This window comes from Rana temporaria, chromosome 3, assembly GCF_905171775.1.
Source record: "Rana temporaria chromosome 3, aRanTem1.1, whole genome shotgun sequence".
Lineage (NCBI taxonomy): Eukaryota > Metazoa > Chordata > Amphibia > Anura > Ranidae > Rana > Rana temporaria.
In genome coordinates, this window is record NC_053491.1 from 424,081,491 (window position 1) to 424,105,895 (window position 24,405).

The window sequence follows — 24,405 nt, forward strand, 5'->3', positions numbered from 1 at the left end:
AATTTATAGCGTTTACAAAATAGGGGATAGTTTTATTGCATTTTTATTAATTATTTTTTTTTACTACTATTGGCGGCGATCAGCGATTTTTTTCGTGACTGCGACATTATGGCGGACACTTCGGACAATTTTGACACATTTTTGGAACCATTGTCATTTTCACAGCAAAAAATGCATTTAAATTGCATTGTTTATTGTGAAAATGACAGTTGCAGTTTGGGAGTTAACCACAGGGGGCGCTGTAGGAGTTAGGGTTCACCTAGTGTGTGTTTATAACTGTAGGGTGGTGTGGCTGTAGGTCTGATGTCATCGATCGAGTCTCCCTATAAAAGGGATCACTCGATCGATACGCCGCCACAGTGAAGCACGGGGAAGCACGATTGCGACGGAGCGGCTATAAACGAATAAACGAATCCGTCGTCCCGGATCGCTCCCCGAGGTAAGCCGCCCGCCGCACGCAGGGGGGGTCCCGATCGGACCCCCCACCCGCTAGAAGGCAAGGACGTATATACACGCCCATCTGCCTGTACGTGCCATTCTGTGGACGTAAATAGGCGTGCGGCGGGCGTTAAGTGGTTAAAGGTAGATCTTTCATAATGTGCTAGTATGCGGTGCAGAAGTGCACACATATGTAAACGGTGTTCAAACCACACATGTGAGGTATTGCCGCGATCGTTCGAGCGAGAGCAAAACTTCTAGCACGGGACCTTCTCTGTAAATCTAAACAGGTAACCTGTAAAAAAAAAATTTAAGCTCCACCTATGGAGATTTTTAAGTACCGTAGTTTGTTGCCATTCCACGAGTGTGCACAATTTGAAAGCATGACATGTTAGGTATCTATTTACTTGGCATAACATCATCTTTCATATTATACAAAAAAAATTGGGCTAACTTTATTTTAATTTTTTTATTAACTAAAATGTATTTTAATTAAAAAAATAATTGTGTTTGAAAGATCACTGTGCAAATACAGTGTGACATAAAATATTACAACAACGGCCATTTTATTCTTTAGGACCTCTTCTAAAAAATATATAATGTTTGGGAGTGCTAAGTAATTTTCTAGCAAAAAATAAAAGAAATTACTTGTAAACAACAAATGTCAGGAAAAGGCCTGGTCTCAAATTGTTGTCTGCTTATAACATATAATTATCTTTATTGTGTTTACAGCTGTGCAACCACCTCAAAATTCAAACTGAAAGGAAAACTGCAGACGAAATGACAAGAATGAAAATCGAGTTTCAAAATGTTCTTCGGGATCAGGTAAAACTCAGAGAGGGGTGCATGTTTATTCATCTAGTAACCAACCACTTGACATCCACGCTATAGCCGAAAGATGGCTACAGCGCAGACCTTAAATGCCGGGAGGGCGTCCATGTATGTCCTCCTGCTCTCGTGCTGCCCGTGCCCACGGCACGCTCGGTGATCACCGAGTTCTCGGCTGATCACAGAGCAGGGTAAAGGGCCAATCACAGCAGGCCCTTTACCACGTGATCAGCTGTCAGCCAATGACAGCTGATCACAGAAGTAAACAGAAGTCGGTTACCAGCTTTTTTTTTTTTCTTCACGCTGTCAAAGTGAAAAAAATAATAAAGCCGGTAATCGGCTTCTGTTAGGACATCAGTCCCTAATCTGTGCCCTCCAGTGCTGCAAATCCATGCCCACCAGTGCCATATATTAGTGCTACCAATCAGTTGCCATTATTGCCGCCTATCAGTGCCACCTCTCTGTTCCACCAATCAGTGCCCATCAATGCCACCTATTAGTGCCCATCAATGCCACCCATTAGTGCCTATCAGTGACACCCATTAGTGCCTATCAGTGCCACCCATCAGTGCAGCCCCATCAGTGCCGCCTCATCAGTGCCCCCCTACTTGCCGATTTGAATTAGGCGCCCTTACGCCGCGAGAGATACACTATGCCGCCGTAACTTACGGCGCGAATTCAAACCAAAAAAAGTACGTTACGGCGGCGTAGCGTATCTCAGATACGCTGCGCCGGGGCAGATCTTTGTGGATCTGCCCCATAGCATCTACAAAACTATGGGATATTTTTATTTTGTTATTTCTTTTACTAGTAATAGTGGCGATCAGCGACTTATAGCGGGACTGCGATATTGTGGCAGACAAATCGGACACATAACTGACACTTTTTTGGGGACCAGTGACATTACAGTGATCAGTGCTAAAAATATGCACTGTCACTGTACTAATGACACTGCCAGGGAAGGGGTTAACAATGAGGGCGATCAAAGGGTTAGCTGTATGCCTGACTAGTGCTTTACTACTGTGGGGAGGTGCTTTTACTAGTGGAAGACATGGATCTGTGTTTCTGCTCTACAGGAACACAGGATCCATGTCTTCTATACTGACAAAATTACAATTGGCCTTGTTTACATAGGCAGAGTGGCATTCTGTCAGTGTATCGAATGATTTGCGGGTCACGGAGGACATCGGGTCACCAGGTGATCAGCTCCCCCTGCGTAAAATCACAGCAGGGCGGCGCGCACTCGCGTCCAAAACCCAGAAGTGCAGAAGCATGAATATATACATATGTGATTTTGAACAGCATGGCCACCCTGTAGCAGTAAATCTACTATGGGGCAGTCGGCAATCGGTTAAAGACCCAAAATCTTCCTTGACTTGTTCCTCACACTCCCCCTATCAGACACTGCAGCTCATAGTGGGAGGATTTCAGCAGAAGAGATACTGCTGCCAATACAGAAAGCAATGTGCAGGACTAGGCATTGGCAGATGCTGACTAACAAGCTACAGGCTTGTGAATTGGCAGCGGAAAGGCTGAAAACCATGTCCCCTGCACTGTCTTCTCATCTCATTACAGCGCTAGCAGACAGCACCTACATGAGTAACAACACAGTTCATTTTTTAATAGTTCTATTTCAGTTACATTTTTACATAGGAGAGTGAACATCAGGATTGTCCAGTGCATTGCAAGTGGAAAGGAATCAGGGTAAAGTCAAAATATGGGTGTTTGAAAGGGTGTGGGAATGCCAGAGGCACCACCAAAATTCCAGTTATACTAAAGTCATTAACTGGAAACTGGTCAACAGGCAAAGTTCTCACCTACCTATACAGTATTGACGTAAAGGGGTTGCAAAGGTAAAAAAAACAAACTAAATAGCTTCCTTTACCTTACTGCAGTCCTCCTTCACTTACCTCATCCTTCGATTTTTGCTTTTAAATGTCCTTATTTCTTTTTAGAAATCCTCACTTCCTGTTCTTCTGTCTGTAACTCCACACAGTAATGCAAGGCTTTCTCCCTGGTGTGGAGTGTCATGCTTGCCCCCTCCCTTGAGGGGGGAGGGGGCGAGCAGGAGAGTCAGAAAGCTCTCTACGTTGCAGATAGAGAAAGGAGCTGTGTGTTAGGCCCCGTACACACGATAGAATCCATCCGCTGAAAAATCTCAGCGGATCGGTTTCAGCGGATAGATTCTATGGTGTGTACAAAATCTGGTCAGGGTACCAAAAACCAAATACAAGTCCAAAGGAGAAAGAAGGTTTGCTTTTCAGGGTCCTAGACTATGGAACGCTTTACCAACCAGCATTCGGTTGGAGGAAAACCACCTGACTTTCAGAAGACAGATCAAAACTCTGCTCTTTTGATGTCATGAGACACGAACAACTAGCGCCCAGAAGCGATTCAGTTCGCATGCGCCGCGCTTTATAAGTTTTTCATTCATTCATTCATTCATTCATTCCTGCGGATATTTATCCGCGGAAATTTCCCAATTCCAGCAGATAAAAATTTGTAGACATGTCTACAAATCTATCCGCTTGAATTGGCTCCCGCAGATCGATCCGGTGGTCTGTACAGACTCACCGGATCGATCCGTCCGAAGGGATCCCCCGCATGCGTCGTAATGATTCGACGCATGCGTGGAATTCCTTTTATGACAGCGTCGCGCACGTCGCCGCGTCATCATCGCGGCGACGGCGCGACACGTCATCGCAAGGGGATTTCGGCGCGGATTTCGATCCGATGGTGAGTACACTCCATCGGATCCAAATCCGTGGAAATCCTCGAGAGGATTTATCCGCGGATACGGTCCGCTGGACCGTATCCGCGGATAAATCCTCTCGTGTGTACTAGGCCTTAGTGGGCGTCCTGACTCTCCTGCTCGCCCCCTCTCCCCTCAAAGGAGGGAGCGAGCACGACACTCCACACCAGGGAGAAAGCCTTGCATTACTGTGTGGAGTTACAGGCAGAAGAACAGGAAGTGAGGATTTCTCAGAAGAAATAAGGACATTTAAAAGCAAAATGGAAGGATGAGGTAAGTGAAGGAGGACTGCACTAAGGTAAAGGAAGCTATTCAGGGAAAACACCTGATGGGTGTTACTTCCTTTTTGTTTCCCTGCAAAGGTAAAACATAATGGACTACTATGCATCGCATAGTAGCCCATTATGTGACACTTACCTGCAAGAGAACACCGCAATGTCCCTGTCTTACTTGCTAGTAGCGAGCATCCATTCTTCACCCCTCTTCCTTCCGGGGGCCACAAACTCTGGCTCTGTGACTGTCCGGAGTCACGTGACGTCACTCTCGCACATGCGCACGGGAGCCGCCTTTAACGGCCTGACCCGAGATAGAAGCGGCACAGCATGCCCTTTCTAAATCCTGGGGATGGGCAGAAGAAATCGCCCTACGGCTATTTGCAAATATCTCCTAGACCATGCAGGTCTGGGAGATATTTTAAGCACCTACAGGCAAGCCTTCATCTAGGTTTACCTGTAGGTTAAAGTGTTTGTAAAAGGTTTACAGACACTTAAAGAGGAAGTAAACCCTCCTATCGTTTTCAGCCAAGGAAGCGGCCATCTTGACCTCTGTTTAATCTGTAACTGCCATAATGCTGTACATGTGACCTGTTATGAAACCAGCCATTGGATGGTTTGACAGTTTGGTTGAGAGCACAAGCAAATGTGACAGCTAGCATTTCCGGCATGCCGGGAATGTTAACTGTTTCTTTGTAACTATCAAATTGAAGGGTTTACTTCCACTTTAAGGTATGAGACCACATAGGGTTTAGCCAAACCTGTCAAATTCAGTGTAAAGGCAGGATTTGATGCCTAATTCAGCCAGTGAGTAAAATAAACAGACCATAAAATTTAACAGGTTGAGTATTTATTGATCTCCAAGGGATTTAGGACAATAGGAGTAGTAATACTGGTCAGCATCGGGATTCTTGCTGCACTTTATAGTTGGGTACTACAATCCCTGCCAAAGCTCTCAGCTTGAATGTATGCTTATGTTGGGACTTCAGAAGGTTGACATCTTAATTAGAATTCCTGTTATTGTACAGTGTGGCGGTGGGACCCTGAGCGACCTTAAAGACTGTAGGTTTACGCCAGATTTTGGAGAGAAAGGTACGCCATAGGCGTGCACACGGGGTGTGCCGAGTGTGCCTGGGCACACCCTAATGTGTGTCCGGACATCTGCTTGTAAAATGATGCAAGAGATATCGTCCCGCGGCCGCCTCCCACATAGATTCATATAGCGCGGCATTGCCTAATACTATTGGGTGACTTTGGCCGGGGGAGGGGAGCGACTGTCGCTCCCAAAAGACGGCTGATTACTGGCCAGATCGGGTGCACATTAACTGAAGGAGGCGGAGCCTAATGCTCCGCCTACCCTCCTCCGCGCGGCATCATGGGTCTTCTTCCCTCACCTGCCCGGAGGTCTGTGAAGAAACGAGGAGGAGAGGAAGAGGACGGGAACCCCCAGGCAGCGGCCAGCACAGCACAAGTACTGGGACGAATGAGAAGAGAGGAGGGTGGAGTCTTAATTTCAGGGACGGGTGAGTCTGTCTATTTAGAGACACCATGGGGAGGGGGGAGCCAGTACAGATGCAGGAGGTCCCATAATATTCACATGTTCCCCCCCCACCACAGTGTCCCCCTGTGTCCCCCACCACAGTTTCCCCCCCAGTGTCCCCACCACAGTGTCCCCCTGTCCCTCCCACCACAGTGTCCCCCCACCACAGTGTCCCCCTGTCCCCCCACCACAGTGTCCCCCTGTCCCCCCACCACAGTGTCCCCACCACAGTGTCCCCCCACCACAGTGTTCCCCTGTGTCCCCCCACCACAGTGTTCCCCTGTGTCCCCCCACCACAGTGTTCCCCTGTGTCCCCCCACCACAGTGTCCCCCTGTCCCCCCACCACAGTGTCCCCCCCAGTGTCCCCACCACAGTGTCCCCCTGTCCCTCCCACCGCAGGGTCCCTTCCACCACAGTGTCCCCCCACCACAGTGCCCCCCCAGCGCAGTGTCCCCCCCAGCGCAGTGTCCCCCCCAGCGCAGTGTCCCCCCCCACTGCAGTGTCCCCCCACCGCAGTGTCCCCTCCACCGCATTGTCCCTCCAACCACAGTGTCCCCCTGTGTCCCCCCACCACAGTGTCCCCCTGTCCTCCCACCACAGTGTCCTCCCACCACAGTGTCCCCCTGTGTGCCCCCACCACAGTGTCCCCCTGCCCCCCCCCCACCGCAGTGTCCCCCCACCACAGTGTCCCTCCACCACAGTATCCCCCCACCACACTATCCCCCCACCACAGTGCCCCTCCACCACAGTGTTTCACTGTGTCCCCCCCCACAGTGTCCCCCCACCACAGTGCCCTTCCACCAGTGTTTCACTGTGCCCCCCCACCACAGTGTCCCACCACCACAGTGCCCTTCCACCACAGTGTTTCACTGTGCCCCCCCACCACAGTGTCCCCCAACCGCAGTGTCCCACCACCAGTGTGTCCCCATGTGTCCCCCCACCACAATGTCCCCCCACCACAGTGTCCCACTGTGTCCCCCCACCACAGTGTCCCCCCCCAGCACAGTGTCCCCCCACCAGTGTGCCCCCCTTTGTCCCTCCCACAACAGTGTCCCCCTATGTGTGTCCCCCTCCACTACTGTGTCCCCTGTCCCTACTGCATCGCTTTCTGTCCTCATCACACTCTGTCTGTCCCCAGCATCCCTTTCTGTCCTCATCCCACTGCGTCCCTGTCTGTCCTCATCTCACTGCGTCCCTCTGTCTGTCCTCATCTCACTGCGTCCCTCTCTGTCCTCATCTCACTGCGTCCCTCTGTCTGTCCTCATCTCACTGCGTCCCTGTGTCTGTCCTCATCTCACTGCGTCCTTCTCTGTCCTCATCTCACTGCGTCCCTCTCTGTCCTCATCTCACTGCGTCCCTCTCTGTCCTCATCTCACTGCGTCCCTCTCTGTCCTCATCTCACTGCGTCCCTCTATCTGTCCTCATCTCACTGCGTCCCTCTCTGTTCTCATCTCACTGCGTCCCTCTCTGTCCTCATCTCACTGCGTCTCTCTCTGTCCTCATCTCACTGTGTCCCTCTCTGTCCTCATCTCACTGTGTCCCTCTCTGTCCTCATCTCACTGCGTCCCTCTCTGTCCTCATCTCACTGCGTCCCTCTGTCTGTCCTCATCTCACTGCGTCCCTCTGTCTGTCCTCATCTCACTGCGTCCCTCTGTCTGTCCTCATCTCACTGCGTCCCTCTGTCTGTCCTCATCTCACTGCGTCCCTCTGTCTGTCCTCATCTCACTGCGTCCCTCTGTCTGTCCTCATCTCACTGCGTCCCTCTGTCTGTCCTCATCTCACTGCGTCCCTCTGTCTGTCCTCATCTCACTGCGTCCCTCTCTCTGTCCTCATCTCACTGCGTCCCTCTGTCTGTCCTCATCTCACTGCGTCCCTCTGTCTGTCCTCATCTCACTGCGTCCCTCTGTCTGTCCTCATCTCACTGCGTCCCTCTGTCTGTCCTCATCTCACTGCGTCCCTCTCTGTCCTCATCTCACTGCGTCCCTCTCTGTCCTCATCTCACTGCATCCCTCTGTCCTCATCTCACTGCATCCCTCTCTCTGTCCTCATCTCACTGCGTCCCTCTCTGTCCTCATCTCACTGCGTCCCTCTCTGTCCTCATCTCACTGCGTCCCTCTCTGTCTGTCCTCATCTCACTGCGTCCCTCTCTGTCTGTCCTCATCTCACTGCGTCCCTCTCTGTCCTCATCTCACTGCGTCCCTCTCTGTCCCCAGTGTCCCTTTATGTCCTTTGCGTCCCTCTGTCTGTCCTCATCTCACTGCGTCCCTCTCTGTCCTCATCTCACTGCGTCCCTCTCTGTCCCCAGTGTCCCTTTGTGTCCTTTGCGTCCCTCTGTCTGTCCTCATCTCACTGCGTCCCTCTCTGTCCTCATCTCACTGCGTCCCTCTCTGTCCTCATCTCACTGCGTCCCTCTCTGTCCTCATCTCACTGCGTCCCTCTGTCTGTCCTCATCTCACTGCGTCCCTCTCTGTCCTCATCTCACTGCGTCCCTCTCTGTCCTCATCTCACTGCGTCCCTCTCTGTCCTCATCTCACTGCGTCCCTCTCTGTCCTCATCTCACTGCGTCCCTCTGTCTGTCCTCATCTCACTGCGTCCCTCTCTGTCTGTCCTCATCTCACTGCGTCCCTCTCTGTCCGTCCTCATCTCACTGCGTCCCTCTCTGTCTGTCCTCATCTCACTGCGTCCCTCTCTGTCTGTCCTCATCTCACTGCGTCCCTCTCTGTCTGTCCTCATCTCACTGCGTCCCTCTCTGTCTGTCCTCATCTCACTGCGTCCCTCTCTGTCTGTCCTCATCTCACTGCGTCCCTCTCTGTCTGTCCTCATCTCACTGCGTCCCTCTCTGTCTGTCCTCATCTCACTGCGTCCCTCTCTGTCTGTCCTCATCTCACTGCGTCCCTCTCTGTCTGTCCTCATCTCACTGCGTCCCTCTCTGTCCCCAGTGTCCCTTTGTGTCCTTTGCGTCCCTCTGTCTGTCCTCATCTCACTGCGTCCCTCTCTGTCCTCATCTCACTGCGTCCCTCTCTGTCCTCATCTCACTGCGTCTCTCTCTGTCCTCATCTCACTGTGTCCCTCTCTGTCCTCATCTCACTGTGTCCCTCTCTGTCCTCATCTCACTGTGTCCCTCTCTGTCCTCATCTCACTGTGTCCCTCTCTGTCCTCATCTCACTGCGTCCCTCTCTGTCCTCATCTCACTGCGTCTCTCTCTGTCCTCATCTCACTCTGTCCCTCTGTCTGTCCTCATCTCACTGCGTCCCTCTCTGTCCTCATCTCACTGTGTCCCTCTCTGTCCTCATCTCACTGTGTCCCTCTCTGTCCTCATCTCACTGCGTCCCTCTCTGTCCTCATCTCACTGCGTCCCTCTCTGTCCTCATCTCACTCTGTCCCTCTGTCTGTCCTCATCTCACTGCGTCCCTCTCTGTCCTCATCTCACTGCGTCCCTCTCTGTCCTCATCTCACTGCGTCCCTCTGTCTGTCCTCAGCTCACTGCGTCCCTCTGTCTGTCCTCAGCTCACTGCGTCCCTCTGTCTGTCCTCAGCTCACTGCGTCCCTCTGTCTGTCCTCAGCTCACTGCGTCCCTCTGTCTGTCCTCAGCTCACTGCGTCCCTCTGTCTGTCCTCAGCTCACTGCATCCCTCTCTGTCCTCATCTCACTGCGTCCCTCTGTCCAGGGCTGGCCTTTGGGGTGTGCGAGCTGTGCGGCCACACAGGGCGCCATGGGCAACAGGGGCGCCGTGCGGTTATCACAGCTCGCAGTCAGTTACTCACATGATCATCACAGGAGTCCGACTCCTACGAGTCACAGCAGCAGGCACTGCCAGGTCCCCCTGCACGCTGCCAGGTCCCCCTGCCCTGGGACTGGGTGAAGAGCAACGCATCGGCTGCGGCACCTGAAAAAAAAAATGGCTGCTGCCGGCCCCGACAGGAACACTGCGCCTGCGCCCTCGGAGTCGGGAAAGCCTGAAAACGCTCTGTAGTGAGAGGATGGGTAACAAACACCAGCAGGCCAGCATATGACCATCCATCTTAAAGCTGGGGCTAGTAAGCTGTGTGTAGAAGCCAGTAGTGGTTAAAGGAAATATTAAACTGCTGCAGCTTGACATGTAGCAATGAGCTAACTGGCTGTTTATGTATTTGGAGGAAAAAAGCACAAGAAGAGATGGCAGAATTATTATTTTTTAATGCCGACTGACAATACCCCCAGGGTAGTAAAGCACAGTACCCATATCTACTCACAACATATTAACCCTCCTAAGACCCCTTTCACACTGAGGAGTTTTTCAGGCGGTTTAGCGCTAAAAATACCGCCTAAATACCTCCTGAAAAACTCCTGCCCTGGAGTTTTTCACACTGAGGCAATGCGCTGGCGGGACCGCTCCAAAAGTCCTGCCAGCAGCATCTTTGGAGTGGTGAAAGGAGTGGTGTGTTTACTGCTCCTTCCCATTGAAAGCAATGGGACACCGCGGCTATACCGCTGGCAATGCGCCTCTGCAGAGGTGCATTGCCGGCAGTATTAACCCTTTTTCGGCTGCTAGCGGGAGTTAAAACTGCTAGCGGACGAATACCGCCGCAATTCCGAGGGTATAGCGCCACTATACTGCCACCGTACCTCCCTCCCCGGTGTGAAAGGGGCCTAACACTACTGCTTGCTATTATCCTTAGCCACTGAGGTGGCAGCCTACAGCTACAGTAAATAAATTGTGTTGTGAATAATGTATGAAGAATAAATCATCACAGAATGTGCTTTTGACAGTCTCAAAATATTTTTAATGGCTATTTCTCTATTTTCATAGACATGGTGGAGATTACCAAAACAAATGTCAACTCTGGTTACTGAAAAGACCACAGAGATTATGAAAACATTTCAAGAGCTACCCCTACTAATCAGATATGATCATCAAGAATTATTGCTAACAACACTGAAACAACAACTAAAGGAGGAAGGAGACAACTTTTGTGCAACTCACAAAAGTGGTCTAATGCATACCGGAGTCAAAGCTATTGTACATGTGGGACTGGCAGCTGCTGTGACAGCTGCAGCACCATTACTGCTTCCAGCGGCGGCACCGGCAGCAGCAGTAGGCTGGTTTTCGTCAGTTGGAGGATGGTTTTCAGCTGCGCCTGCAGCGCCTGCAGCAGCTGCAACAGTGTCAGAATTTGTATTAGGGGCGGTTGCTGGGGGAGGGGCCGTGCTTCAAGCAGGTGCTGCACTTGTGATGAGAAGGATTTGGTAATTTGTTGTGTGACAAGAGAATGATTACGGCAAGGAAATAAATACCAATAATCATTCTCATTCTGCAAATTATACTTCAACATAAAATAATGTATCTCAAATATTATTATTATTTTACAGGATTTATATAGTGCTAAATATAGTGAATTGCTATTATATTTCAAACAAAAACAGTGATGTTCAAAAGAAGAAACGTAATAAACGCAAATATGGAAAATTATCCAAATATGTGTCTCACTTTTGTGTCACAATATAATGATGTTCTATATCAACTTCCACCACAAAAAACATTGGTGTACTCCTTTCCACACTGACAATTGCGCGTGGCTCCCAAACAAAATTGACGTCCTTTTTTTTTTTTTTTACAAATAGTTTTGTTTTGGTGGCATTTGATCACCTCTGCGTTTTTTTTTTTTTTGCGCTATAAACAAAAATAGAGCGACAATTTTGAAAAAAAAAGCAATATTTTTTACTTTTTGCTATAATAAATATCCCCAAAAATATATTTAAAAAAACTTTTTTTTTCCCTCTGTTTAGGACGATACGTATTCTTCTACATATTTTTGGTAAAAGAAAAAAAAATCGCAATAAGCATTTATTGATTGGTTTGCGCAAAAGTTATAGCATCTACAAAATAGGGGATAGTTTTATGGCATTTTTATATATTTTTTTTTTACTAGTAATGGCGGCGATCTGCGATTTTTATCATGACTGCAACTTTATGGCGGACACTTTTGACACTATTTTGGGGCCATTGTCATTTTTACAGCAACCAGTGCTATAAAAATGCACTGATTACTGTAAAAATTACACTGGCAGTGAAGGGGTTAACCACTAGGGGGCGCTGAAGGGGTTAAGTGTGTCCTAGGGAGTGCTTCTAACTGTAGGGGGGGATGGGCTGTGTGTGACATGACACTGATCACCGCTCCTGATTACAAGGAGCTGTGATCAGTGTCCTGTCATTAGGAAGAATGGGGAAATGCTTGTTTACATCAGCATTTCCCCGTTCATCTTCACCGTCGGTCGGACTCACGGAGAAATGCCGCTCTTAAAGGGCCAACGTATATATACACATTGATCTGTCCAGCCGTGCCATTCTGCCGACGTATATCGGCGTGGCACGGTCGTTAAGCGGTTAAAGAGCAGTGGCTCTAGCATCCACCTTCTTATGTCTCCACCAATGTTTCAGCTCAAAATAAAGATATTGCCATCATAGTGCTTTCTGTTAAAAGCATCCTTTTATTGAAAATGGAAAAATGAACTCACATAAATTTGTGCACTGTATAATATAAGTATAATATAAGTAAATGTCCCCTTGAGTAAAACTCAGATGTGAGCACCACCCTTCTTGATGCCTGCTCACTTCCTGGAGAGTGTGACGATGTCACGACTCCGCCCTATGGAGACCCTTAACGATTAAACCCCTACTGGACGAAACATGTTAGAGGGCATTCTCCCATGGGTAGAAGACAAAGATGAAGAAATGTTTTACTTAGAAGAACTCAGTATATATGTATAGGCATTGTGTTGTCGGGCACCATCTTGTTGTAGTCCTTGATGTGTCTGTCGAGCCAGTATTCAGCCCAACCATCTCTTTCAAACATTGTGGCCAGTCAAATTGGGGCATTCGAAAGATACTAATTTTAGATATTTAATTTAAATGTGAATAGAATTTATTTATTTTCACTGAAAACAAACTTGTTACACTTTGGGCCATAGTTACAAATAATTAAAAAGTTGTTTTAGGATTTTAAAACTTCAATAATATATTGCTTTACTTTAATTGTAAGATTTGGGGCAATTTATCAAAGAGCCAGATTCAGAGATAAGATACGACGGCGTATCTCCTGATACACCATCGTATCTCTTGTCCTATCTATGCGGCTGATTCATAGAATCAGTTCCGCATAGATAGCCCTAAGATCCGACAGGTGTAATTGACTTACACTGTCGGATCTTAGGATGCAATACTTCGGCCGCCGCTGGGTGGAGTTTGCGTCGTTTTCCTGCGTCGGGTATGCTAATGAGCATTTACGGCGATCCACGACAGTTTTCGCGTTCGTTACGTCGTCACTAGTATTTTTTTCCCGTCGCAATGTTACACCTGCTTTAACATGGCTTAACTTTAGTCAAGCCATGTTAAATTATGGCCGTCGTTCCCGGGTCGAATTTCAATTTTTTTTTGGCGCAAGATGTCCGGGAATACGAATGGACGCTACGCACGTCACTGTTCTAAAAAATGATGTCACATCGCGCAAAGCACGGCGGGAAATTCTAAACTGAGCATGCGCAGTACGTCCGGCGCGGGAGCGCGCCTAATTTAAATGGTACACGCCTCATTTGAATTGGGCGGGCTTGCGCCGGACGTGTTTACGATACACCGCCGCAAGTTTACTTGTAAGTGCTTTGTGGATCAGGCACTTACACTGAAAACTTGCAGCGGTGTAACGTAAACGGGTTACGTTGCGCCGCCGCAAATGTACCTGAATCTGGCCCAAAGTTCATAGGGGTATTAAACCCAAAGCCTCTGTTCAATTGGTGATCTAGCCAGTAACACACCTTCTGTATTAAAACGTCCCCACTCAGCAGCATTGTCTGGGGAGGGTAGTGTAAAGCCGGTCATAGATGGATCAGTTCCTGCTGAACCGGCCAAGGTTTTTAGTCCACTTAAGGGCAGGCTGGTTGCACTAAAGTTAAACCATCGATCAACTTCAGTACGACCAGCCTGTTGGATATTTTGCATGTTATTACTGCCGGAAACTATAGCCGCCAACAGTGAAACACCAGTTTGTCATTTCCAGTGATGAAAACAAAACAAAAACTAAAGTGGTTGTAAAGGCACAGGGTTTTTTACCTTCCTGCAAAGCAGGAAGGTAGACAACCTTCTTCGGGCAGCAGCCCCCCCTAAATGAATAGACACACAGAGCTGCAGGTCGAGAGTGCGCCTGCTTGGGTGTCCCCAAAGCAAGCTGCTTGCTGTGGGGGCACCCGGCAGGAGGGGGGTGTCGGGAGCACCGGCATGGGACCCAAGAAGAGGAGGATCTGGGCTGCTCTGTGCACAACTATTGCACAGAGCAGTTAAGTATGACATGTTTGTTATTTATTTGTTTTAAGACAAGGCTTTAATATCGCTTTAATCAACATTTCCATCAATTGAAGAAAATTATTGTAGCACGACTCCCTGAGGGGCTGCTTGAAATTACCTGCTCATCTGCAGTGCCATGACCTGATAAACATTCCAACCCACCTGACACTCTCTTTTTTCTGACATGCACCACCTTAAAGTGGATGTAAGCCCAATTCATGAAATTTGAGCTGGGCACAAATATCTCCAGTATTTTGTTATCTCTCTCCTGACCAATTCCTCTGTTATCAGCCTGATAACTCCATAGTTGCCAACATTGTAAAAAAAAAAATAGGGACACTTTTGTGTATGTGGACGGAGTCTTATTATAATTAGGGGCGGGGCATTCATTTGGAGGTGTGAAGTAGTAGGGAAAATAAAAATGTGGCACAGTGAAAAATGGGCATGGTTTAAGCTAAATATTGGGTGTGGCTTAAAGGGGTGGCTCAAAGAAAGAGGGATGGAGGGACAGCAGGCCCAGATCCTACACCACAATAGAAATGTGTGTATTCCAGAAAGTTTAACAATCAGCAGATAAGAATACTCCAAACACCTGGTGTTGGCACTTTAATCATCACGGCGCCATGGTTGGTATGGTGTCAGGATGATTGAAGGGCATTATTTCTATTATTACATTGTAATATAAAATGAAATAATTCAACTCACCATAATGCCGAATCAGTGGAAGCCCTGAGCGTGTCACTTTACATGTCGCCTGCCACCAGATGCCATCAGGTGTCCCCAGCAGAGTGCCTCCTTACATCAGGTGTCCCGAGCAGAGTGCCTCCTTACATCAGGTGTCCCCAGCAGAGTGCCTCCTTACATCAGGTGTCCCCCACAGAGTGCCTCCTTACTTTAGGTGTCCCCAGCAGAGTGCCTCCTTACATCAGGTGTCCCCAGCAGAGTGCCTCTTACATCAGGTGTCCCCCACAGAGTGCCTCCTTACTTTAGGTGTCCCCAGCAGAGTGCCTCCTTACATCAGGTGTCCCCAGCAGAGTGCCTCTTACATCAGGTGTCCCCGGCAGAGTGCCTCTTACATCAGGTGTCCCCAGCGGACAGTGCCCCCAGCAGAGTGCCTCTTACATCAGGTGTCCCCAGCAGAGTGCCTCCTTACTTTAGGTGTCCCCAGCAGAGTGCCTCCTTACTTTAAGTGTCCCCAGCAGAGTGCCTCCTTACATCAGGTGTCCCCAGCAGAGTGCCTCCTTACTTTAGGTGTCCCCAGCAGAGTGCCTCCTTACTTTAGGTGTCCCCAGCAGAGTGCCTCCTTACATCAGGTGTCCCCAGCAGAGTGCCTCCTTACATCAGGTGTCCCCAGCAGAGTGCCTCTTACATCAGGTGTCCCCGGCAGAGTGCCTTTTACATCAGGTGTCCCCAGCGGACAGTGCCCCCAGCAGAGTGCCTCTTACATCAGGTGTCCCCAGCAGAGTGCCTCCTTACTTTAAGTGTCCCCAGCAGAGTGCCTCCTTACATCAGGTGTCCCCAGCAGAGTGCCTCCTTACTTTAGGTGTCCCCAGCAGAGTGCCTCCTTACATCAGGTGTCCCCAGCAGAGTGCCTCCTTACATCAGGTGTCCCCAGCAGAGTGCCTCCTTACATCAGGTGTCCCCAGCAGAGTGCCTCCTTACATCAGGTGTCCCCAGCAGAGTGCCTCTTACATCAGGTGTCCCCGGCAGAGTGCCTCTTACATCAGGTGTCCCCAGCGGACAGTGCCCCCAGCAGAGTGCCTCTTAAATCAGGTGTCCCCAGCGGTCAGTGTCCCCAGTGGAGTACCTCTTACATCAGGTGTCCCCAGCGATCAGTGTCCCCAGCAGAGTGCCTCTTAAATCAGTGCCCCCAGCAGAGGGTTGGCTGCAGATGGAAGGTTGTGTTCTACTTAATTTAAGCTCTGCTGTTCCCTGTGATTAACTACAAGCACATTGCTTAGTGTCAGAGCGATTAGTGATTCATAAATTCAGGAGACATGCTTTCCTACAAAGACCAATACACAGACATACTGTTTGACAGCTATGAGTCACAGTATTGGCTCGATCCTCGTGTTCAGTGGAGAGGGGAGAGGCTGATCCGTGCAGCTAACCCCGGCTGAAGAATTGTGAAGAGAGAAGCCGATTCATTGGCTGCAAGGATCGACCCCTCCCCTCTCCACTGAACACAAGGAGACGTAACTGAACACAAGGGCAAAGCTCTTGCGGTGGTGACGGCGGCCATTTTGTTGGAGCCAGAAGTGCTTCAGAGCCAAACATTCCCGTTTTTTTCCTGGACAAAGGCCAAAAATCCAGATTCGGGACAGCCTCCGATCGGGACAAGGGTCCCAAAATCGGGATTGTCCTGGGAAAAATCGGGAGTGTTGGCAACTATGTAACTCCTGACAAATTCTCGGACACATCAGATAAAAGCAGCCAGAAATTTCTGTCTGGGGAAGTTACTGTAAATAGATTAGCAGGGAGTTGGCCCTGATACAAAACACCTCTGACAGTCTCTGCCTATGTGGAGAGGGGGTGTGTGCCTTTCCTTCAATTAGCAATTTTAGCTATCTTGGCTGTATTCCCAGACATCACACTCTGTGTTAAACAGGAAGAGAAAATTTCCTAACACGATCTGAACTTTCTAAATAGTATATAAATGTGAACACAGCAGATATACATGTAAAACCTGTATGGTAGGCTGACCAGATATCCCCGGTTTCCGGGGACAGTCCCCGAATTAAGGACACTGTCCCCAGACCAAGTCTGTGCCCAGATTGGATTTGAACAGGGGCTTGGACAATTTCAAAGACAGTCAGTGCAGAATAAAAAAAAAATTTCTTTCATTATCTGTACCCCTTTCTGATGATCATGTGCTGGTCGGAGCAGAGGGAATATTTCTTCAGTTTCGGGTGCATGCCCGTTCCACTCCCGCTTGCATGTTCTTCTGCTTTGGCTTAAGTCCTGGCCAGCTGCCTACCTATCTCTTTGCCTTTCCTGGCTGAGTGATTTTCCTCCGCTTCCCATCCAGTAGTAGCCGGGGCCGGAGTGTAAGACTTGACAGGTTGTGGCGACGGGCAGAGAGTCGCTGATTGCCGCCATTACTAGTAAAAACAAAATGTGTCCCTGGATTTAATTTGAAAAATCTGGTCACCCTATTGTAACACTAACGAGTCACATGACATCGGGGAGGGAAAATGTGGACATTTTCACTTAGGGGTGTACTCGCTTTGGTTGCCAGCGGTTTAGACAATAATGGCTGTGTGTTGAGTTATTTTGAAGGGACAGCAAATTTACACTGTAAGGCCCCTTTCACACGGGCGGACCGTATGTCCGCTTTTTCATCCAGTGTGCGGGGACCGCCCTGTCATCCGCCGGTTCAGCGGGGATCAACGGAGCGATCCCCGCTGAGCAAGCGGAAGTTCACGGGGCGGATCATTACTGATCTGCCCCGTGTGAAAGGGCCCTTATACAAGCTGTACACTCACTACTTTACATTGTAGCAAAGTGTCATTTCTTCAGTGTTGTCACATGAAAAGATAGAATAAAATATTCACGAAATTGTGAGGGGTGTACTCACTTATGTGATATACTGTAACTGCGCGCTTTTGACTGCATGTTTATATGCATTTAAAGCGTGTTTGAAGTGCGCTTGAATGCGTTTTGCGGTGCATTTAGCAGTGCGGTGTGTTTGCAGTGCATTTTTCTATATGTTTTTGGGCTTGGCTTTTCAGGGGTGCAGTGGGGTACATTTGTAGAGCATTCCCTGCATTTGCGGCGTGGAAAAATGCAGCATGATCTACTTATTTTAACTGCGCTGAACTGCACTGCAATGATGTGAACTGTGCCTATAGGATTACCTTGATTTTGGGCTATCTATGCAGTGGGAGTGCACTTCAAAATGCATTCAACTGTCTGCAAGCCTCATTCTGCAATGTCCCCCACCTGCCTGGTACTGTCATCCCTTGTCACTACACAGCCATCTATCCAGCAGCAAAGGATTCTGGGACTTGTAGTCCATCCCTCCGCCCACCACTCTGTGTTTCACTAATAAAGAACTACAATATCCTTCCGGATACCACCTTTTACAGCTGCGTGATGTTGCCTGCTGGGAGTTGAAGTCCTATAGTGTGGTCCAAGGTGCGTTCCAACCAAATGAGAGGCGAGAATTCTTGACTGGACTTCCCTTTCCAGAACTACAGCTCCCAGGAGAGGAGTCGGCCGAATGACGTGAACAGTGCGGCAGCCAATGAGAGCGCACGTTTGCCGCCCCGCCTCTTCCCCCTGTGCACACAAAGGCTGCGGGCTGGATAAGGTAAGGGGATAATAGAGCGGATTATTGGGGGGACACGGAGTGCATGTGCTCGTTATTACCAGGGGAGAGCTGACCGTCCTCTTCACACCCTCTCCGGCCTGACCAGCTGCACGGACTCCTCTCACACTCCCCCTTCTCATTGGTGTGTGCACATCCATGGCAATACATTGGGGGAGTTTACTAAAACTGGAACAGGCACCATCTGGGGCAGCTGTGCATGGCAGCCAATCGGCTTCTAGCTTCAGCTTGTTCTGTTTGCTTTGAAAATGAAAGCTAGAAGCTGATTGGTTGCCATGCACAGCTGCTCCAGTCTTCGTATATAAATGAATGTAGAGGACATGTATAGTGAGGAGCTGTGTCTTCGGATTTCAGACCAGATGTGGAAGATTTATAGGGCTGCTTCACACCGCAAAAACGCACGATGCGTTTCTGCATACGCATTTTTAAGGTGTTTTTGGTGCATTTCTGGATGTATTCCAGATGCTTTTTTTTGTCCCACTGTATTGAGGTCTGGTGTGTTTTTGATGCGTTTCAGTGTTTTTTATGCGTTCACACCACAATAACAAACTTCATATCCCTTCCCGGATGTGTTTCTTCATGCATATTCTTTGATACGTTTCTGGATGCATTCCAGATGCTTTTTCCCCCCCCCTATTTTTACATTTTTTCACTGCACTGAGGCCTTGTGCGTTTTTGATGCGTCCAGTGCCTTTCAGTGCGTTTATGTATTTTACTGCAATCCAGTACAGGAAAAACGCAGCATGTTCGGGCTGGCTCACACCACAACAACATGCTCCTGATTAGGGGCGGCGACTAACGATTGTTTTCATAATCGATTAGTTGGCCAATTATTGTTTCAATTCAGGGCCGAAAAAACTAATCAATTATGAAATAAATCGATTACAATTTTCATAATCGATTAATCGGCCAGTAACATAATGGAGTTAAAAAACTAAAATTAGCCCTTTATAGTACGAAAGAGCAAATCGCTACTGTAAATATTACTTTCACTGTCCCACAGTAAAAAAATGAACCCCTTACAGTAGCGATTATTTGCTCTTTTTGTACTTATTTTTGTTTTTTTAACCCCCATTATGTTACTAAACATCTCAGGCCGGGGTCACGCCTCTGTTTTTTGGTGCTTTTTGCAGAAACACACTACAGTTCATTTACATGTTTTCCTATGGGACGCGTTCACATCCATGAATTTTTTTCAGCTGCTGCGTATTTGGAAAGGGCAAGGAGTTTTTAACGCAAAACGGTGCTATTTTTTTTTGGTTCAATATACTTCAATGGAGAAGCTGCAGAAAAGCGTGTAATGTGTTATTGCGGCAATTTGTGTTTTGTAATCTGCCCAACAACAAATTGGCCCAAAAAAATTTAATTTTTTTTTTTTTTAAAGGCTATTATCCAATCGATTCATCGAAACAATAATAGGCCAACTAATCGATTATGAAAATAATCGTTAGTTGCAGCCCTATTTCGATTAATTGGTTAATAACCTTAAAAAACGATTTGCATTTTTACCGTATTTATCTTCATATAACGCGCCCCGGCGTATAGCGGGCACCCCCAACCTAGAAGGAAAATTCCTGGAAAAAAAAGAAATACTTACAGTTTGGATGTCTTGCCCGGCGGCCTTGTCCGGCGTCCTTCTGCGGCTATCGTGGTGTCCTCCCTGCTGTGTTTTTCAGCCGATTCCCGCGCTGTGTTTGAACCACTCCGCCGACATATACCGAGCGCAGTACACTCGGGTACGCTCGGCTCCTCTCGCGTAAAGGACGTACAGGACGTGACCGCGAGCGGAGCCGAGCCTGCCCGACTATACCCGAGTGTACTGCGCTCGGTATATGTCGGCGGAGTGGTTCAAACACAGCGCGGGAAGCGGGTATTGGCGTTTATCGCGCACCCATGATTTTGCCCTGATTTTAAGGGCAAAAAAGTGCACGGTATACGCTGATAAATACAGTATTTTTTTATGTTGGGCAGATTAAAAAACACTAATTGCCGCAAAAATGCATTACATGCTTTTCTATATTTAACCAAAATAGCACCGTTGTGCATTAAAAAAAAAAAAGTCCTTGCCCTTTCCAAATACGCAGCAGCTGAAAAAAATCATGGATGTGAACGTGTCCCATAGGAAAACATGTAAATGAACTGTAGTGCGTTTCTGCAAAAAGCACCAAAAAACAGAGGTGTGACCCCGGCCTGAGATGTTTAGTAACATAATGGGGGTTAAAAAAACTAAAATAAGTACAAAAAGAGCAAATAATCGCTACTGTAAGGCAGGGGTTGACAAATTTGCTTGGAATCTAGGAGCCAGCTAAAAAAGTTAGGAGCCAGAAAACGCACCCCGTCCCGACGAGCTTGCGCGCAGAAGCGAACACATACGTGAGCAGCGCCCGGCCCTTTAATAAAAAGAAAAAAGAAACCTCTGGGCCCTTTAATAAAAAAATAATAATAAATAAATAAACATTTATAAAAAATACATAAAAAAAGAGAGGTTGCCATCTGGGGCCTCTGGGCCTTTTAATAAAAAATAAAAAAATATAAACAAAAATAAACATTTATAAAAATAAATAAAAAAGGGGGGGTTGCCACATGGGGCCCTGGGGACCTCTGTAAAAAAAAAAATATATATATATTAAAAAAAAAGGGGGTTGCCATCCGGGGGCCCTGGAGACCTCTGGGCCCTTTAATAATAATAAAATATATTTATATAAAATATATATAAAAAAAACATTTTTTTTAATAAAAAATAAATAAAAAAGGGGGGTTGACGTCCGGGGCCCGGGGGGCCTCTGGGCCCTATAATAATAATAAAAAATATATATAAAAATATAAAAAAACATTTTTTTAAATAAAAAAATAAATAAAAAAGGGGGGTTGACATCCGGGGCCCGGGGGGCCTCTGGGCCCTTTAATAATAATAATAATAAAATATATATATATAAAAAAAATATATATATATATATATATAAAAAAACATTTTTTTTAATAAAAAATAAATAAAAAAGGGGGGTTGACGTCAGGGGCCCGGGGGGCCTCTGGGCCCTTTAATAATAATAATAATAATAAAATATATATATATAAAAAAAAAATATATATATATATATATATATATATATATATATATATATATATAAAAACATTTTTTTTAATAAAAAATAAATAAAAAAGGGGGGTTGACGTCCGGGGCCCGGGGGACCTCCGGACCTCTAAAAAAAAAAATGTTTTTTTTTTTATTTTTTTTAAAGGGGGGCCCCCTATTGGACGGGGCCCATGGGCTTGAGCCCAGTCAAGCCCAATGGTAAGTCCGGCCCTGGCCACACCGCCTGTCAAACTCACCTATTGAGATCAGTAGGGTTGTCCCGATACCACTTTTTTAAGACCGAGTACAAATATCGATACTTTTTTTCAAGTACTCGCCGATACCGAATACCGATACTTTTTTTTTTAATGTCATGTGACAATTTGAATAATGGGCACTGACAGATGGATGGCACTGACAGGGGGCCACTGACGGATGGATGGCACTGACAGGGGCCACTGACGGATGGATGGCACTGACAGGGGCCACTGACGGATGGATGGCACTGACAGGGGCCACTGACGGATGGATGGCACTGACGGATGGATGGCACTGACAGGGACCACTGACGGATGGATGGCACTGACAGGGGGCCACTGACGGATGGATGGCACTGACAGGGGGCCACTGATGGATGGATGGCACTGACAGGGGGCCACTGATGGATGGATTGCACTGACAGGGGGCACTGACGGATGGATGGCACAACTGACCACTGCTCTTTCCACTACACTATATACTGACCAATACTGACTTGTCTAAACTCTCTAATCTCTCTCTCTGGCTGACTTAGTCTCACCTGCAGCTTATGTCTTCCATCAGCCTGGAGGAGGTGAAGAGAGGGTGTCCGGAGGAGGGGGGGGGGAGATATATATATATATATGTGAGGTAGTGCTGAGCTGTTAAATAAAGCTAAAATATATAAAGTGCACTGTGCGATTTTCCGTGGTAACAAGTGCTGTGCCAAAAATTTAGGGGAAGAGAGCACTCAGCACGTCGGTTCGGAGGCTAGGCGGAGGCCAGCCTCGCCCCGCCATGATCACGGATTGGCTAGCCCTGCCGTGATCACGGATAGGCCAGCAACGCTGTAATAGCCCCGCCCTGCCGCCGTACGTGACCATTCACAGGGCACCAGCCAGGGACACAGGAAGTAAACAGTGGGACGGATCCGGCAGTGACACACACTGACTGGCGTCCCCCTGAATGTTGCACCCGGTGTGACGGCGCTTTCCACGCTACCCCACTGGCTCCGCCCCCTCTCTGTCCGCCGACTTCCAGGTATCGGCTCAGGCATCGGGAGCATTTGTGCGAGTACAAGTACTCGCACAAATGCTCGGTATCGGTCCCGATACTAGTATCGGTATCGGGACAACCCTAGAGATCAGTGGGGCTTCACCACCTGTCATACATACCCATTGAGATCAGTGGGGCCGCACCACCTGTCATACATACCCATTGAGATCAGTGGGGCCGCACCACCTGTCATACATACCCATTGAGATCAGTGGGGCCGCACCACCTGTCATACATACCCATTGAGATCAGTGGGGTCGCACCACCTGTCAAACTCACCCATTGGGATCAGTGGGGCCACACCGCCTGTCAAACTCACCCATTGAGATCAATGGGGCCTGCACCACCTGTCAAACTCACCCATTAAGATCAATGGGGCCGCACCATCTGTCAAACTCACCTATTGAGATCAAAGGGGCCACACCACCTGTCAAACTCAACCATTGAGATCAGTGGGGCTGCACCACCTGTCACACATACCCATTGAGATCAGTGGGGCTGTACCATCTGTCATACGTACATATTGAGATCAGTGGGGCCTGCACCACCTGCAAACTTACCCATTGAGATCAGTGGGACCTGCACCACCTGCAAACTTACCCATTGAGATCAGTGGGACCTGCACCACCTGTCAAACTCACCCATTGAGATCAGTGGGACCTGCACCACCTGCAAACTTACCCATTGAGTTTAGTGGGACCGCACCGCCTGTCAAACTCGCCCATTGAGATCAGTGGGGCCGCACCGCCTGTCAAACTGACCCATTGAGATGCAAACTTACCCATTGAGATCAGTGGGGCCTGCACCACCTGTCAAACTTACCCATTGAGATCAGTGGGGCCGCACCACCTGCCAAACTCTCCTATTGAGTTTAGTGGGACCGCACCGCCTGTCAAACTCGCCCATTGAGATCAGTGGGGCCGCACCGCCTGTCAAACTCACCCATTGAGATCAGTGGGGCCACATCACCTGTGAAACTCACCCATTGAGATCAATGGGGCCGCGCAACCTGTCAAACTCACCGATTGAGATCAATGGGGCCTGCACCACCTGTCAAACTCACCCATTAAGATCAATGGTACAGCACCATCTGTCAAACTCACCTATTGAGATCAAAGGGCACATTTCCACAGTGAAAAATTGGAGCTCGGCAAATAAAAAAAGAAAGTAAAACAAAAAAGGAAGGGGGCTTTACCGCCCCTAACAGTCAAAAATAGATGTGTAGGTTGGATGAAATTAAAAACGTTTTGTGAATGTTCTGATTATTCCCAGTGCAGCGGAGTCCTAGATGGAAGGGCTCCTGTAGTTATGAAATAGTCAGATTTCTGCAAAATAAAATGGAGAAAATAATTTTACTAAGGGAGTTTTTTTTTTCTGTGCAAATCTTGTATGTGAAAGCTTTACTGACACATATTGAATTATACTGTTTTCCTTTCCGCAGCTCAGCTATAATTCCTCTACTCCGTGATACGATTTGACATATTAAATATGTCAGACAGTGAGCCCAGTCCGTCTGGGGAGCCAGCATCCGATAATGAACGCTGCCAGGACAGTGACAAGGTGA

The 24,405-nt window shown here is 48.0% G+C and overlaps 2 protein-coding genes across 4 annotated transcripts in view; both read left to right on the forward strand.

Annotated features, from left to right (window-relative positions):
- The window catches only part of LOC120933167 (RING finger protein 112-like), a 105,252-nt gene extending 93,972 nt beyond the window's left edge, over positions 1-11,280 (forward strand). For both annotated transcript variants that reach the window (XM_040346214.1, XM_040346213.1), the window contains 2 exons: positions 1,171-1,263; positions 10,621-11,280. In XM_040346214.1, the coding sequence (XP_040202148.1) occupies positions 1,171-1,263; positions 10,621-11,061 (534 nt within the window). In that variant the 3' untranslated portion in view covers positions 11,062-11,280. The remainder of the gene's footprint in view (positions 1-1,170; positions 1,264-10,620) is intronic.
- A 7,070-nt stretch (positions 11,281-18,350) lies between these two features.
- LOC120933168 (oocyte zinc finger protein XlCOF6-like) overlaps positions 18,351-24,405 on the forward strand; it is a 45,504-nt gene continuing 39,449 nt past the window's right edge. For both annotated transcript variants that reach the window (XM_040346215.1, XM_040346217.1), the window contains exons 1-2: positions 18,351-18,457; positions 24,283-24,401. In XM_040346215.1, the coding sequence (XP_040202149.1) occupies positions 24,330-24,401 (72 nt within the window). In that variant the 5' untranslated portion in view covers positions 18,351-18,457; positions 24,283-24,329. The remainder of the gene's footprint in view (positions 18,458-24,282; positions 24,402-24,405) is intronic.